The 14,031-nt window shown below is 36.3% G+C and overlaps 2 protein-coding genes and 1 pseudogene across 3 annotated transcripts; 1 reads left to right on the plus strand and 2 right to left on the minus strand.

Annotated features, from left to right (window-relative positions):
• Positions 1-3,799: 3,799 nt before the first annotated feature.
• On the minus strand, positions 3,800-5,168 carry LOC103830805 (MICOS complex subunit Mic10). The gene is made up of 3 exons (XM_009106621.3): positions 4,946-5,168; positions 4,598-4,737; positions 3,800-4,079 (listed from the first exon to the last, which is right to left on the minus strand). The coding sequence occupies exons 1-3, from the start codon at positions 5,076-5,078 to the stop codon at positions 4,065-4,067; spliced, it is 288 nt and encodes a 95-aa protein (XP_009104869.1). The 5' UTR covers positions 5,079-5,168; the 3' UTR covers positions 3,800-4,064.
• A 119-nt stretch (positions 5,169-5,287) lies between these two features.
• Positions 5,288-7,463, plus strand: LOC103830806 (patellin-3). Of its 2 annotated transcripts, XM_033274260.1 has the most exons (5): positions 5,288-5,606; positions 5,667-6,443; positions 6,526-6,650; positions 6,742-6,892; positions 6,978-7,463. In XM_033274260.1, exons 1-5 carry the CDS (start codon positions 5,454-5,456, stop codon positions 7,224-7,226), a joined length of 1,455 nt encoding a protein of 484 aa, XP_033130151.1. In that variant the 5' UTR covers positions 5,288-5,453; the 3' UTR covers positions 7,227-7,463. The 2 variants fall into 2 exon arrangements, with proteins under 2 accessions (XP_033130151.1, XP_009104870.1); XM_009106622.3 differs by having other exon boundaries at positions 5,289-6,443.
• Positions 7,464-11,036: 3,573 nt separating this feature from the next.
• LOC103830807 lies at positions 11,037-13,898 on the minus strand (annotated as a pseudogene).
• Positions 13,899-14,031: the final 133 nt, after the last annotated feature.

Consider the following 14,031-nt stretch of genomic DNA (forward strand, 5'->3'; position numbering starts at 1 on the left):
AAATACCCAAAAAATACCCGTAATTTTTCGGGTCCGGATCAGATTCAGATATTTAGGATCTAAAAAAAACAGCCAACTCCATCAAATTTAGTCGATATTGTCATATATATCTAAAATTTTACAAAATAACTTAAATGAAACTATTAATAATTAAAATAAAACATTTTTAAACTCTAAATTTTACATTTTAAAGCCTCATATTACTTAAAAAATGTTACAAAATAATAATAAATATTGTTAACAAAAAATATTTCAACTAAATCATAAAATATATATAAAATAGAACACAAAAAATCATAGTTTTGGATATGCATGTTTTTAAGTCGGGTACAAATCAGTTCTTATCGGGTCGGGTCTATTCGGGTCGATTTTTTTTGGGTCGGTTCTTTTCGGTTCCGGGTTTTTCGAGTAAAATAAATTTAGACCCAAAAAATACTTCGGTTTCGGGTCGTGTATTTTGGGCCGGTTCCGAATCGGTTTTTCGGGTCTATGTTAAAATGCTCAGACCTAACTTTAACAATAGATTCTAAAACCAGATGTCAAATTGTCAATTGTTCAATTTTCCTTATTTTAAAATTTAATTCATCTCATCTTTATCATTATTTTATAACTGAAAGATGAACAATTCTTCTAAAACACACATAAAAATTCATCACAAAAATAGCAAATAATAAAGAAAATGACCAAAACAGATTTATTAAAAAGTATAATACTAAAATACATTTAATGAATAAAAATATTAGTTTAAATTTTATACTCTAAATTTGAAATTCTAGACTATAAACTCTAATCCTCAAAACCCTAATCCCCCACCCAAAAAACTAAGACTAACTAACTAACCAAAAAATGAATGTATTTTAAACCTTTTAGTAAATGTTATTTTAATTATTTTATGTGCTTTCTTATGATAATTTTTTGTACTATTATACAGTATTTCTCTTAAAACATTGATACAAGTTACATAATCAATGTTGAGGCTCTAATAACTGGCCATTCTCTTTCTGCTGCTACAGTGCTACTTGTCAAAGCCGTAGTGTAGTGGCTGTCCAACATTTTCATTTTTTTTTATGCCATATGCTAAATTAAAATTTTGGGTTCTTGTTATTCATATAATTTTTTTATAGTGTCCATATACAACTAAAATGAACGCTAAAATTATAATATCCTAAACGATCGGTTCCTTTACCTATGCTCCGGACCGGCTCCATGCCGGCCAAATAAAACATTGTGGAATCAAAAATTAAAGAGTATGGCTCCTATTGGCATTGTGGAATAATTATATATCATATAACATTTAATCACAACAATCCCACGACACTAAACATATGTGGCCACACGGATATGATATCATATTTTAAGATTTATTTAAAAATCTGGAATATGAATTTATTTGTGGGCTTTAACACTATTTGGGAATTAGTATGAGCTTCTCTATAGATTAAAATATCTCCAATGTTTAAAAAAAATATTTAGGGTCTAACTGGTGATCATTAGAAGAATATTAGAAATGAGTAAGGAAAAATGTAGAGGAATAAAAAAAATTATTCCTCATCAATGTTGGGAGGAACACATTTGTTTTATATTCCTCTAAAATAAAAATAATGAGCAGTAATGAAATGAAAAAAATATTAAATGGTAAAATAAAAAAAATAACAAAAAATGCATTATTCATTTTCGTTTCTTGGTCACCAGTCAGAAATCACAACTAACATATCCTACAAATAACTTCACTGCATTATAAATAGTTACCAGCTTGATACTTGAAAAAAATATATACCTTTTATCTTGTCCTTATACAAAAAAAAAGAGTAAGAATCACGCAACATTTTAGCCTTGTATTTTCTTTTTTTCTTTCTGTTGATTCTATAATAACTTTTTATACTTATTATTTTTTCTTGTGACGTCTGGTTAATTTCGGTTAAATGGGAAGATAAACGGCTTAAACTATGTGAGAAATGAGAATGAAAGAAAGATCTTAGATGTCTTTCCCAGCTGTATCCCCTTCCCTTAATTTCCACATTGGTTCATTTCTTTAGTGGAATATATCCAAAGAAACCTTATGTTTTGTGTATTAGATATTCGTCTGAGTTTACTAAAGTCGATCGATACTTTATAAAAGTTCATGCAACTTCATCTCCTAGTCATTTTTCCAATATAGAAGAAGAAAAGAGTCGAGTGATCCTTATTGACTTTATTATATTTCTTTTTCAATATCTTACATACATAAACATGTTCCATCAAGTAAAGACATTATTGGAAGGAAAATTTTCAGTAAGTTTGCCGATATTCTATGAAATAGGACACTGAATAGATGGGGTTTCAGTGAGAAGAAAATAGCTAGCCAAATAGTGATAGTAGGGCCGAGGTTAGATAATAATTTACAATAATGTAAATATGGTGTATAATGTCTATAATTCGCAGAGTAGGACCGGCCAACAATGATTACAATATTGATCAGAGGAGAAGCTGATAAGAAGATCATATCTATCTTTAGACCTCTGATAATACAACTTCACTACTATACATTTATTTACTAGACACAAGATTATGCAACTTCATGGGAAACTGTTGATATTACTATGTGTATAAATTTATTTATGTAATACTCGTTATACTCGTTATAACGCACACAAAAAATGAGGTATAGAAAAAAAAACAATGGAAAATTTCCTTTTTTGGCCTCTATCTATGAGTAAAAATGAATTTAGACGCACTAAAGGAGCCAGCGCAATTCCGAATATGGGCTTGCCGTAGCAGTAAAATTGAATCATGGGAAAAAATATTGATGATTTGGTTAGGAGTGCAGTTAATTTAATATCGAGGCCAGAAGAAGGGAGACACGTTTTGAAGATGGATTTTAAGCGGTGAGTTCAGTGTAACAACGTCCCTTTCGGGACATGCACATGACAAAGATGAGTCTATCACGCGTATGTGTTTTTTTGGTGTTACATGTGAACAGAATCCTCGACCTGTGTCTATGCACGTGTGACATGTTAAGACAAAAAAAATTGTAGCTCTATCTTGTGGTCCACTCATCTACCGTAACACGATGTGTTGTCTCTATGACTGGATAAAACTGTTCAACAATTGGCGACTAATGGTAAATTCCAGTTTTATGTTTTAGGCAAAATAACCACAAGTACATTTTCAGTAACCTGGTTTTACCAAGTGAATCTTGGATTAGAAGCGCTTATTTAAACCCTCTTGAAACTGGGGGTTATTAAGATCCCTAGTTCGATTTCCGTTTGGAATAGATGTTGATTTCTTGGGAGCTCGATCACGAGCTGCCCATGGATGATCACATGCCATAAAGGTAGAACTTCCTCAATAAAATAATAATCAGATTTTATAGCCAATAATGATTATGGGTTTCTATCAGAAACTAATTATGAAAACTGATGGTTGTAGAAACTTGTTAAGACTTTTCAGCAGCCACTGAGGTAGTAAACCCAACAAGGTGTCTAGAAGAGGACCACTCGATCTCAATGGTTTCACTTTAGTTACGAAAACTGACGGCTGTGGAAGATAATTGATTCGAGGGAGACTGAAATCAAGTTCCTGTTCTTATTCTAAGATCCCATCAACAAGTTCATGAGTGGAATGGTCAAAAATACTTTTCTGTAGGTTTAAGGAATGAGGATGTGCGTTGAGAGATGATTGATTTGTGGTTCAAGGCTTTTTGTTCTAAGGTCCCTATCATCATATCACCCATTTCAGTTTCCTTAGTCAAACAATGATCGTGTATTTTTGTAAAGGGAAGCGACCAAAGACAAAAGTAAAATCAGAGGCAAGCACATCCGTCATAAGCATGACATCGTTTGGTATTTTGACTAAAGAAAGAGGAACAATCTTCAAGTATACCTTCTTCTGAGGTTGTTTATTTTTGGAACTAGAATGCGTGACTGAAGTCAGCTGTTCAAAAGGATTTAACAGAAGAAAAACAAGATTTTACATTCAGCGTTAATCTCAAAAGACTTGTCCTTACAGGTTTTAGGAAACAATTCAACAAATCATTGGTGTGATGGCTCTGTTTCCGCATGGATTAACTTACTTTCATCGTTTGTCTATTCGTCTGCAGACTGCAACAACAAGGAAACAAAAAGAAAGAAAGATTCAATATCATGTTATAATTTGTGTAATGAATTTAAGAAGATCAATTGTTCAGAGGTAAAACGCGAAATTGATAAATAGGAATGTCAAGTTAGCCATCATTTTCATTTGCAATTAAAAATATCTTCTCCTACTTAATCCCACATTACAGATACGTTGGGCATTGATAGTAGAACTTGCAAGAGAGAAGTGCTTTCAACCCAGTAAGTATCCAAGTTATCACAATATGAAATGATACATAAATAAACAACTGTCGTATGAGTAGCAAAACCACAACACTAACTCAATCCTCAGAGCGTTGAATAAGTAAATTACAAAGTTCAGAGGACCCGTTTGCTTAATTCTACTATAACAATAGGCAGGCAAAGATTGGTTGCTTCTTATGTATGTTTCAGCTCAACTCAACAATCTCTCTAACATTTGCTCCCCCATTATCAATTTTTTCTACCAAAGAATACATTTGACAAAATGAAATTACAAAACTAACCTGAGATACAGTCTGAGAAACAGAAGAAGTCTCTGTGAATGAAGGCGGAGCATCAAAAGCACGAGAGCAGTCAGTGTATGCAGAACCAATACCAAGTCCAGCACCAAAAGCAATCGATGCCCATCTTGTTACAGGACTCCCTACACACAAAAATCAAAAATTCAAACTTTTTTTAAAAAAATCAAAACTTTAAACAATGATTATCCAACAAAAAAAATAAAAAATTGGAGAAGCAAAATGCCAATTCATTCCTAGAAACGAGATCCGTAATCACACTACGTATGTATCCTCAAACAAAAAAATACAAGTAAGTTATCAGAAGTGAAGGGGGTGATTAAAACACCGAACTGAAGAAGAGAAGACCGGCGAAGGCGCCGCCGAGTGAGGAGTAGACGAAACGGCGGGTCGTGAGATCGATACATGCGTCCCACTTCGCATTCACATCGTGCTCCTGTGGCACACTCTCCTTCCCCTCTCCCATTTTCCTCTTTCCGATTTGGTCCCTTTCGAGTTTCGTGCTTTCCTTTCTCGGCGTTGCTCGATAGAAACGACATTAGTGGGCTCACTATTGGGCCTAATAAAGTTGACAATATATCAGGCCCAGTTGGCTCATATTTGGGCCTTACTTAGAAAGAACCACAACCATCTTTATTGAAGTCTTCGGAGCTTATCTTAAATTATGTCGGAAGGTAACGACAAAAGAAAAAACCAGTTCGATCGGTCTGACCAATATACCCCCCTTCGTACTTCCACACTTCAAACTCATTTTGTCTGGTCGCAACTCGCTATTATACCAAAAATCGATTTCCCGATTTAGAAACATCACAGAAACAATAATACCACATATCAAAAAGAAATGGCGGAGGAATCAATCACCACCACCCTCCCCACGCCGGAACTAACAACTCCGGAAGAATCAAAGCCTACTCTTGAATTCTCGGCGAGAGAGACTGAAACGGCGGTAACCACCTCCACGCCGGAAACGGAAACCACGGCGGAGAAGCCTGAGGTTGCGGCGCCGAAAGTTACTGAAACGGCGGTAACGGAAACCGCCGCGGCTCAGCTTGAGGTAACGCCGGAAGAGCATCAGCAGCCGAAGGTGACGGAAACGGAAACGGCGTCGACGGAGACTTCGCAGAAGGAAGAAGCTGCTGAAGATGAGACGACAAGAATCCCGCAGAATCTCGGCTCGTTCAAGGAAGAGAGCAGCCTCCTCTCCGATCTATCAGATTCAGAGAAGAAATCTCTAAACGAGCTGAAGCATCTCGTGCGCGAGGCTCTCGACAACCACCAGTTCGGTTCAGTCCCCAAACCGGAAGAAGACGCCGCCAACGCACCGGAAGAAGTCACGATCTGGGGAGTCCCGCTCCTCGAAGACGACAGAAGCGACGTCGTTCTGCTGAAGTTCCTACGAGCAAGGGACTTCAAGGTGAAAGATTCGTTGACCATGCTCAAGAACACGATCAAGTGGAGAAGGGACTTCAAGATCGACGAGCTGGTCGATGAAGACTTAGTGGATGATCTGGACAAGGTGGTGTTCATGCACGGACACGACCGTGAAGGCCACCCGGTGTGTTACAATGTCTACGGCGAGTTCCAGAACAAGGAGCTTTACAGCAAGACGTTCTCCGATGAGGAGAAGAGGAAGCATTTCTTGAGGACGAGGATTCAGTTCTTGGAGAGGAGTATAAGGAAGATGGATTTCAGCTCCGGTGGTGTTTCCACCATTTTTCAGATTAACGACATGAAGAACTCTCCGGGGCTGGGGAAGAAAGAGCTTAGATCGGCGACCAAGCAAGCAGTGCAGTTGCTTCAGGACAACTACCCTGAGTTTGTGTTCAAACAGGTAACATCAGATTCGTCTTCATTGTCCAGATTCAGACATGATTGATTATTGTGGTTGAATATTTTGGTGATAAAATTTTCAGGCCTTCATTAATGTTCCATGGTGGTACCTTGTGTTTTACACTGTGATTGGTCCGTTTATGACACCAAGGTCAAAGAGCAAGTTGGTGTTTGCTGGTCCTTCAAGATCAGCCGAAACCCTTTTCAAGTAATATTTCAAAAGTTTTTTTTTGTGGTTTTGTTTGTTTAAAACTCTTAAGACTCATCTGACACATATTTGAAAAAATGTGTGACTATAGATACATATCACCTGAACAAGTCCCTGTACAATACGGAGGATTAAGTGTAGATCCTTGCGACTGCAATCCAGACTTCTCATTGGATGATCCAGCCTCTGAGGTCACTGTTAAGCCCGGAACAAAGCAGACTGTTGAGATCATAATCTATGAGGTTAGTGCATTCTACACCTTTCAAGTCCTCATCATTTTAGTATGCAATATTCAAAACATTAGATAGTTATTAAATCTCTATGCAGAAATGTGAGATTGTGTGGGAGATAAGGGTTATTGGATGGGAAGTGAGCTACAAGGCAGAGTTTGTGCCAGAAGAGAAAGATGCTTATACAGTGGTTGTTCAGAAACCGAGGAAGATGAAACCGGCAGATGAACCGGTGTTAACTCAAAGCTTCAAAGTGAATGAGCTTGGCAAGGTTTTGCTCACAGTGGACAACCCAACCTCTAAGAAGAAGAAGCTTGTTTACAGGTTTAATGTCAAACCTCTCTGATATTTCCAAAAAAAATGAAACTCTTTTAAACTTAAAAAAAAAAAAATACAAACAGTGTGGTTTCTGGTATGCTTATGTCTTTGTATATGCGAGTCTACTTTTTCATATAATTTATCATTTTGTGTGGTTTATACGATGGAGCTTTCTGCATCTTTTGCTCTTGTAATCATTTGGAGAGAATATGTTTTACATGACTTTCTGTAATAAAAATTCTTTAATAAATCTCTCTACCCTTAATTGATTGTGTTAATCAATTGTATACGGACTAGTTAGGTGTTGTGCAACATCAACGATAAATCATGAGTTGAAATAAATGAAAGAGATTCGTAAGGCTGTTGATTTACACGTTGTAACAACTTCTCGACACTGACATATTGTTGTCTGGAGACTGGAGTGGGTGGAAGTGGTTCAGTTTCACAATTTGTGCCTTGTTTACCCAAAACTTGTTGGCTGGGGCGGTTGATCTCCATATCTTCTTAACCTCCATCCAATGTCCAGCCTACTCAACAGATGCAGACACATATGAGTGGACAACCTCTACTAAGCAAGATGCAAAATTCAGTGCCCAAAATACTTGGCAGGATATGCGCCTCTCAGCTCCGGTCCAACCGGTGGCAGAGACCATCTGGTTTAAAGGAGCAATACCAAGGAACGGCTTTAATATGTGGATAGCAAACTTGAACAGATTGCCAACCAGAGCAAGACTAGCAGGTTGGGGCCTTCAAATAAATAAAGCTTGCTGTCTCTGTTCTGCTTTCGAAGAAACCAGGGATCACCTCCTTCTCTCTTGTGCTTATAGCATGGAGGTGTGGCGACTCTCTATCGGCAGGTTAAACCCACCGAACTCACTGTTCAGAACTTGGGCTGAGCTTCTATCTTGGATTAGAGGTAACTCAGTTGCAGCGCCCTCTCTCCTGCGGAAGCTAGCTGCCCAATGTATCATTTACCACCTTTGGAAGCAACGAAACAATGTGCTGCACAACCACACTGTTCTACCACCTACCACCATATTCAGGATCGTTGATAAGGAGATGCGCAACACAATTACAGCAAGAAGGGAGAGGAAGCACTTCATCAATCTTATGGTCAAATGGATGCGATGAACTACGTTTATCTCATATTCAACTTTGTTACATCCTTGTTTTTTAAACTTTTTGCCAAGGTGTAACAAAACTTAGATCTACATTTCTTGTAAATCTTTTTTCATTTATATGATATTTACCTTTTAGCAAAAAAAAAAAAAAAAACTTGTTGGCTGTTACGTCATTCAAATGCCAATTATGGTTTGGGAAAAGTTTTCTTTAAAAATGAATGTTATTTCAACTATAAACAAAAAGTAGTTTATCCATGTCTAGCATTTCATAAACCTTAATTATATATAAAGATATTATTCTGGTATTACTCAATAATATATTTACAAATTATCATCATTGTCAATAAATAACAATGAACAAACATATTTTAGACAATACCAATCAAGTCCGAGTAAGAGCTAAGTTGAGTGTAACGTTTTGATGTGGGACAAACCAACACAAAATATATACAAGTTTGACGTGGGACAAGCTATCATATTTTCCTCACCTCAGAATTGGACATCTGAATCGTGAAGTTTGTGGAATTGAATAGAACAAGGATTTTGATACCATATTATAATGAATTTAACTCACGAAAAATGAAAAATTGCCACACATGTACATAATATCCACAAATCTTTTAAAATGAGATAAACTCATATTTCCTACGTTTCAAATGTCGTTTTAAATTTTTGTACACAAATTAAGTAAATAGTTAGATGTTCAATTTTACAGTTATATGACTATTGAAATTCTATAGTATTTATTGTTTTTCCAAATTTAGTTAAGATCAATATTTATTTTGTAAGGAAAGTTTTACTCTACACCAACACATAAATTGAAACGAAGGAAGTACTCTCAGCAAAAGATTTTAACAAGTACCAACAACAAATTTAAGACGTTTTGTTCAGCGCCTTATCGTCGCCTATGGTTAAATACTAAAACTGTAAAACGAGTAAACCTATAAACTTATGTTATAGAAATGAAAGTGATCAACCGACCACACGTTGTTTTCTTTTATATATGTCCTTTCGGTTGATCCCCGGCCGGTCTCGGGAAGAATACATTTAATGTTATAAAGTTGACTAATTCGAAAATGTACCACACTGTATGACTTGAGTTTTAAATACCTTCCAACCAATGATAAGAGATGAACCGATTAAAAAAAAAAAAAAAAAAAAAAGAGATGAACCGATTATCTATTAGGGCGCATTTAGTGTTATTCAATTGTGTGAAAGTGAGATCTTTTACATCATTGGTGAATTAAAATAAGGGAAAGCAAAAAGGAAGTAAATGAAGAGGAATCGATGAAGAAGCACATGCGACAACTTTGGCTAGTAGTGAATCTGTTCAAATTCCATTCATGGCTGTTACTCTTGTGTCGGTCCATGCATGTCCCTCCCTTTTCTATTGTTTGTTATTTATCCATTTTTCATATAAACTCCGAACTGTCTTCGGACCCGACGCTATGATCACTACCATTCTCATACATTTATTACACATTATTCATTTGTAATCATTACAATACATTTTTTGGTAAAAGTCATTACAATACATGCTTGTACTAATTATAAACTCAGCATTTAGCTGCTGTCAAGTTGTCACACTGTATGCGTTCAACTTTCAATATTCTTCATCTATCATTTTAATATAACTCAAGTCAAGACTCTAGGTTTCTGTTCATATTCAAATATTAGGGTTCGAATGGTGACCGTCGTCCCGCCCTGCCCCGCAGTTAACAGTAACAAAAATCTCTACATATACTATATATCTATATATTTTTATAACTGTTAAAACTGCACCGCAGTTGAACCGCTTGTCCCGCACCGCTCAAACCGCAGTTACCATTCGGAGCCTATAATACTGTCGTTTTCAAAATAAATGACGTAAGTTGATGAAGAAAAAACTAAAGGACAATGACATGTATACTGTTATACTATAGTTAAGATGAAAATATTAGTTTTTATCATCATGGCGAGGGCCGTCGTAGTTATGTATTTAATTATTAGTTTGACAATCATGCGGATTACACTTTTTTTTTCTTTCTTTTTTTAGACTTGATGTTAACTTTAGCCTTAAATTGATTTATGAGTTGGCCATAGCCAGCTAGTCATTATTAGTTTGCATTTGATTCAGTTCACACCTGTCCGGGTATGTGTATCTGGTGCGGATATATGAAAATCTCGCAATTCGAATTTGGATATCCGTTTAAATTATGTTAAAAAAAAATCAAAACATCTAAATATACTTTTAAATTTTAAAATCCAAAAAAATAAAAAATAATATACAACTATAAATTTGAATAGTAAAAAATTAAATACCTAAAATTAATATAAAAATTGATTTGATTTGGATATTTAGGTTAAAAACATGTAGATATTTTGGATACTTTATTTTTAGTATTTTGCTATTTTAGATAAATATTGTGCCTATGTTGGATAATCTTTAGATACTTCCATGTATTTTGAATATTTTATAGATATTAATATTAAAATAATTAATATATTAAATATATTATTGTAATTAAGTTATCTACAAATATCTAAAATATTTTGGTTTGGATCGAATTTAATTCAAGTTTTTAGATATTAAAATTTTGATTTCATTGGGATATTTGATCAGTTTCAGTTTTAGTTTGATATTAATTTTTAGATCAAATTCAGTATGGTTCTTTAGATCTGGATATTTTAGGAGAATTTGGGGGATTTGGTAGGAGAATTTTCCCAATGCTTTACAAGACAGAGAAAGACATATATAAATAATGAATACATTAAGGTAAATAAAGAAACAAAGTATTGTTCTCGCTTTTGAATTTTAATCACATATTATTCATACACAAAACATCCCAATGCTCGAAACAGAGCAAACCATTCCAGCAAAACACAAGTACAAAAATAACATTTTACATTTCAAATCACATAATAAATAACAAAATAATCCTTCTTCTTCGTCCTTCCAACTGGGTTGTGGTAATTGACATGTAGTTTCAATTTTTTTTATCTGGATGTGACCTGACATATAGTTTCAAATTTCATTTCAAAGATCAGATATTGGTAGAGTTTTGAACCTGTAGAGCACTTTCTTCTTCTTGGAAGTCAATCTTTCCCGGTTCACCCACCTTAAAAGATTCAGTTATAACCGGTTCATCGGTTGACTCAATCCTCCGGTTCTTAGAGACAATCACAGCATAACTTCCCTCTGTGGTCGGCTCAAACTGAGCTCCATAGCTAACATCTGCACCCAACACCCTTAGTTCCCATGAAAGCATGCAAGCCTGCCACAAGCAATACAATGCACATTAATCTTCGTAATTAGGAATAGTTTACAATATGAACTTATTGGTAGTCAGATTCTGAATGTATATACATCAGAAGCAGGCAAATCTATGGTGTATTTGGCAGCTGGTTTAACTATAGCTTCAGTTACAGTATCTTCAGTGGCTATAGGAATATATTTGCTAAGTCCACCGTATTTAACCGGGACTTGTTCAGGAGAAATGTATCTGTTTCCAACCACAACCATAAGAGCAGTGCCGTGCAAAGAGTCTTAGGGGCCTAAGGCAAACTTTAAAAATAAACTTATTACAACTATAATGAAAACAATTTTGCAATATGATATATCGCTTTTACCAAATACACAAATCTAACGCGGTAAAATAATAAGTTTATGGTACATTAATTATGTCATATAAGAAAAAAAATACATGAATTCAGAAGGTTAGTTAGTCTACTACGTGGAAAGGATTTTTAAAAAATAAGTCTAAATCATTAGATTATAAATTATTTTAAATTTTGGGACCCTAAAAAGATTTATATTAATCGGGGGCCTAAGGCGAATGCCTTTTTCAATACACTGTAGGCACGCCTCTGCATAAGAGCTTAGTGACAACAAATATTTGAATTAGGAATTATAAGTGGTTAATTACTTGAAAATTGTATCGGCAGATTTAGATGGACCAGCAAGGACCATCTTGCTCCTAGTCCTTGGTGATGTAATGATAGATCCGAATGTTTTGTAGTAAGGAATGTACCACCATGGAACATTGACGAACAGCTGCCAAAAAAGTAAATTAAAGAAGAAATCACAAGCAGTTTCAGGGTGATTAATTGGGTTATTATATCTTTAATTGTAATTATGTTTTGGAGAATAAGTTCTTCATTGACTGAAGCTGGTTTGTATTAGTGTTATGTTGTGTATGTGTAACACTATTACGTACCTCTCTAGAGGCGAATTCGGGATAATTGTCCTCGAATTGCTTGACAGCTCGCCTGATGAATTGCCACAACGCTCTCTTGCCGAGTCCAGGAGCGTTCCTGAAGTCGCTGACGAACACAAACGAAGATTTGGCATCAGGGCTGCTGAAATCAAGAGCTCTCACACACTTCTCCTGTAGCTGAATCCTCCAGTTGAGGAATCTGTTAAGCTTCTCCTTGTCGGAGAAAATCTCTTTGTTCTGGAATTCACCGTAGGAGCTGTAGATCACGACATGACCTTCCTTGTCCACACCGTGAGCGAAAACCATCTTCTCGAACTCGCTCGCTTCTTCTACGAGCTCGTCGATTTTGTTTTCCTTACGCCATTGGACGGTGTTTTTCAGCATCGTCAATGCGTCTTTGACCTTGAAGTCTCTTGCTCGGAGGAACTTTAGGAGGATCACATCGGATCTCTCGTCTTGGAGGAGAGGAACTCCGTAGATGGAGACTTCTTCCGGCTCCATAGGCTCTGCCTCGGAGACTACGGTGTTCTCTGGAGGAGTGACGGAGACTATCGACTCTTCGATTGCTTCCACGGTCTTGGTTCCATCTTCTTCAACACTAGAGTCTTTCTCGGTGGCTGACACTGCTTCTTTCTCCTCTGATTTGGTCTCTGCGGGAGCCACCGCATCAGTTTTCTCCTCCAACTTAATGGCTTCCGGTTTCTCTTCTTCCTTCTTTTCCTCTGTTTTGTCTTCTCCTTTGGTTTCCTCGGCCGGCTTCTTCTCCTCTGGTTTCTCTTCCTTCACCGGTGCCGGAGAAGTGAATTCCCGTTTGTTCAAAGCCTCCCTCACGAGCTCTTTAAACTCCGCAAGTGCCTTCTTCTCAAGTTCCTCAGGGGATGGAACAATCACCTTCTCAGCTACAACTGTCTCTTCTTCTTCCTTCTCGGACTCGGCCTTCTCCCCCGAGGCAACCGTAGGAGTCACGTCCTTCTCCGCCACCGGGGGAGGTACAGTCACCTCCTTATCTGTCATTGGTTTCTCCGCTGCTGTGACAACGACATCAGCTGTTTTGTGTGCCTCTTCTTGAGCCATTTTGAAATTCAAGAAAGGAAATGGAGGGAAGAGAGAATTTTGGAAAGTGAATGAGAGAAGAGAGAGGACGAGAGGGGTTTTATAAAACGGAAGGCAAAAGGGAACACACACAGACTGGTCGGGGCTGTTTTTCCGACAGCTCATTCGAACGCTTTCTAAGTGGGTCCTGTTTCTTTTTCCTCCAACGGCCGTCTTTTGCTTCACGAATTAGTATTAGGCTATTAGCACACTTCCTATTTTTAAATCATTAACCAAATCACTTTTTTTTTTAGTTTTAGTTTTTCCTACTCTTTCCCTAATTAAAAATTATATTATTTAATGTATTTATAAATATATATATTCCTCGTATAAGCGATGCTTTTTTAAAAATATCGTATATGTTAATAAAAGAGAAAAAGACCAAAATAGCATTAAATCAACTTTTTGTTCCCAAACTAGCACT

This window comes from Brassica rapa, chromosome A07 (assembly GCF_000309985.2).
Source record: "Brassica rapa cultivar Chiifu-401-42 chromosome A07, CAAS_Brap_v3.01, whole genome shotgun sequence".
Lineage (NCBI taxonomy): Eukaryota > Viridiplantae > Streptophyta > Magnoliopsida > Brassicales > Brassicaceae > Brassica > Brassica rapa.

Coding starts and splice junctions, on each gene's coding strand:
- LOC103830805 (XM_009106621.3), bottom strand. CDS start 5,078: ATGGGAGAGGGGAAGGAGAGTGTGCCACAGGAGCACGATGTGAATGCG. Junction 4,738..4,945: donor CGCCGGTCTTCTCTTCTTCA/GTTCGGTGTTTT, acceptor TTTTGTGTGTAG/GGAGTCCTGTAACAAGATGG.
- LOC103830806 (XM_009106622.3), top strand. CDS start 5,454: ATGGCGGAGGAATCAATCACCACCACCCTCCCCACGCCGGAACTAACA. Junction 6,651..6,741: donor TCAGCCGAAACCCTTTTCAA/GTAATATTTCAA, acceptor GTGTGACTATAG/ATACATATCACCTGAACAAG. Junction 6,893..6,977: donor TTGAGATCATAATCTATGAG/GTTAGTGCATTC, acceptor ATCTCTATGCAG/AAATGTGAGATTGTGTGGGA.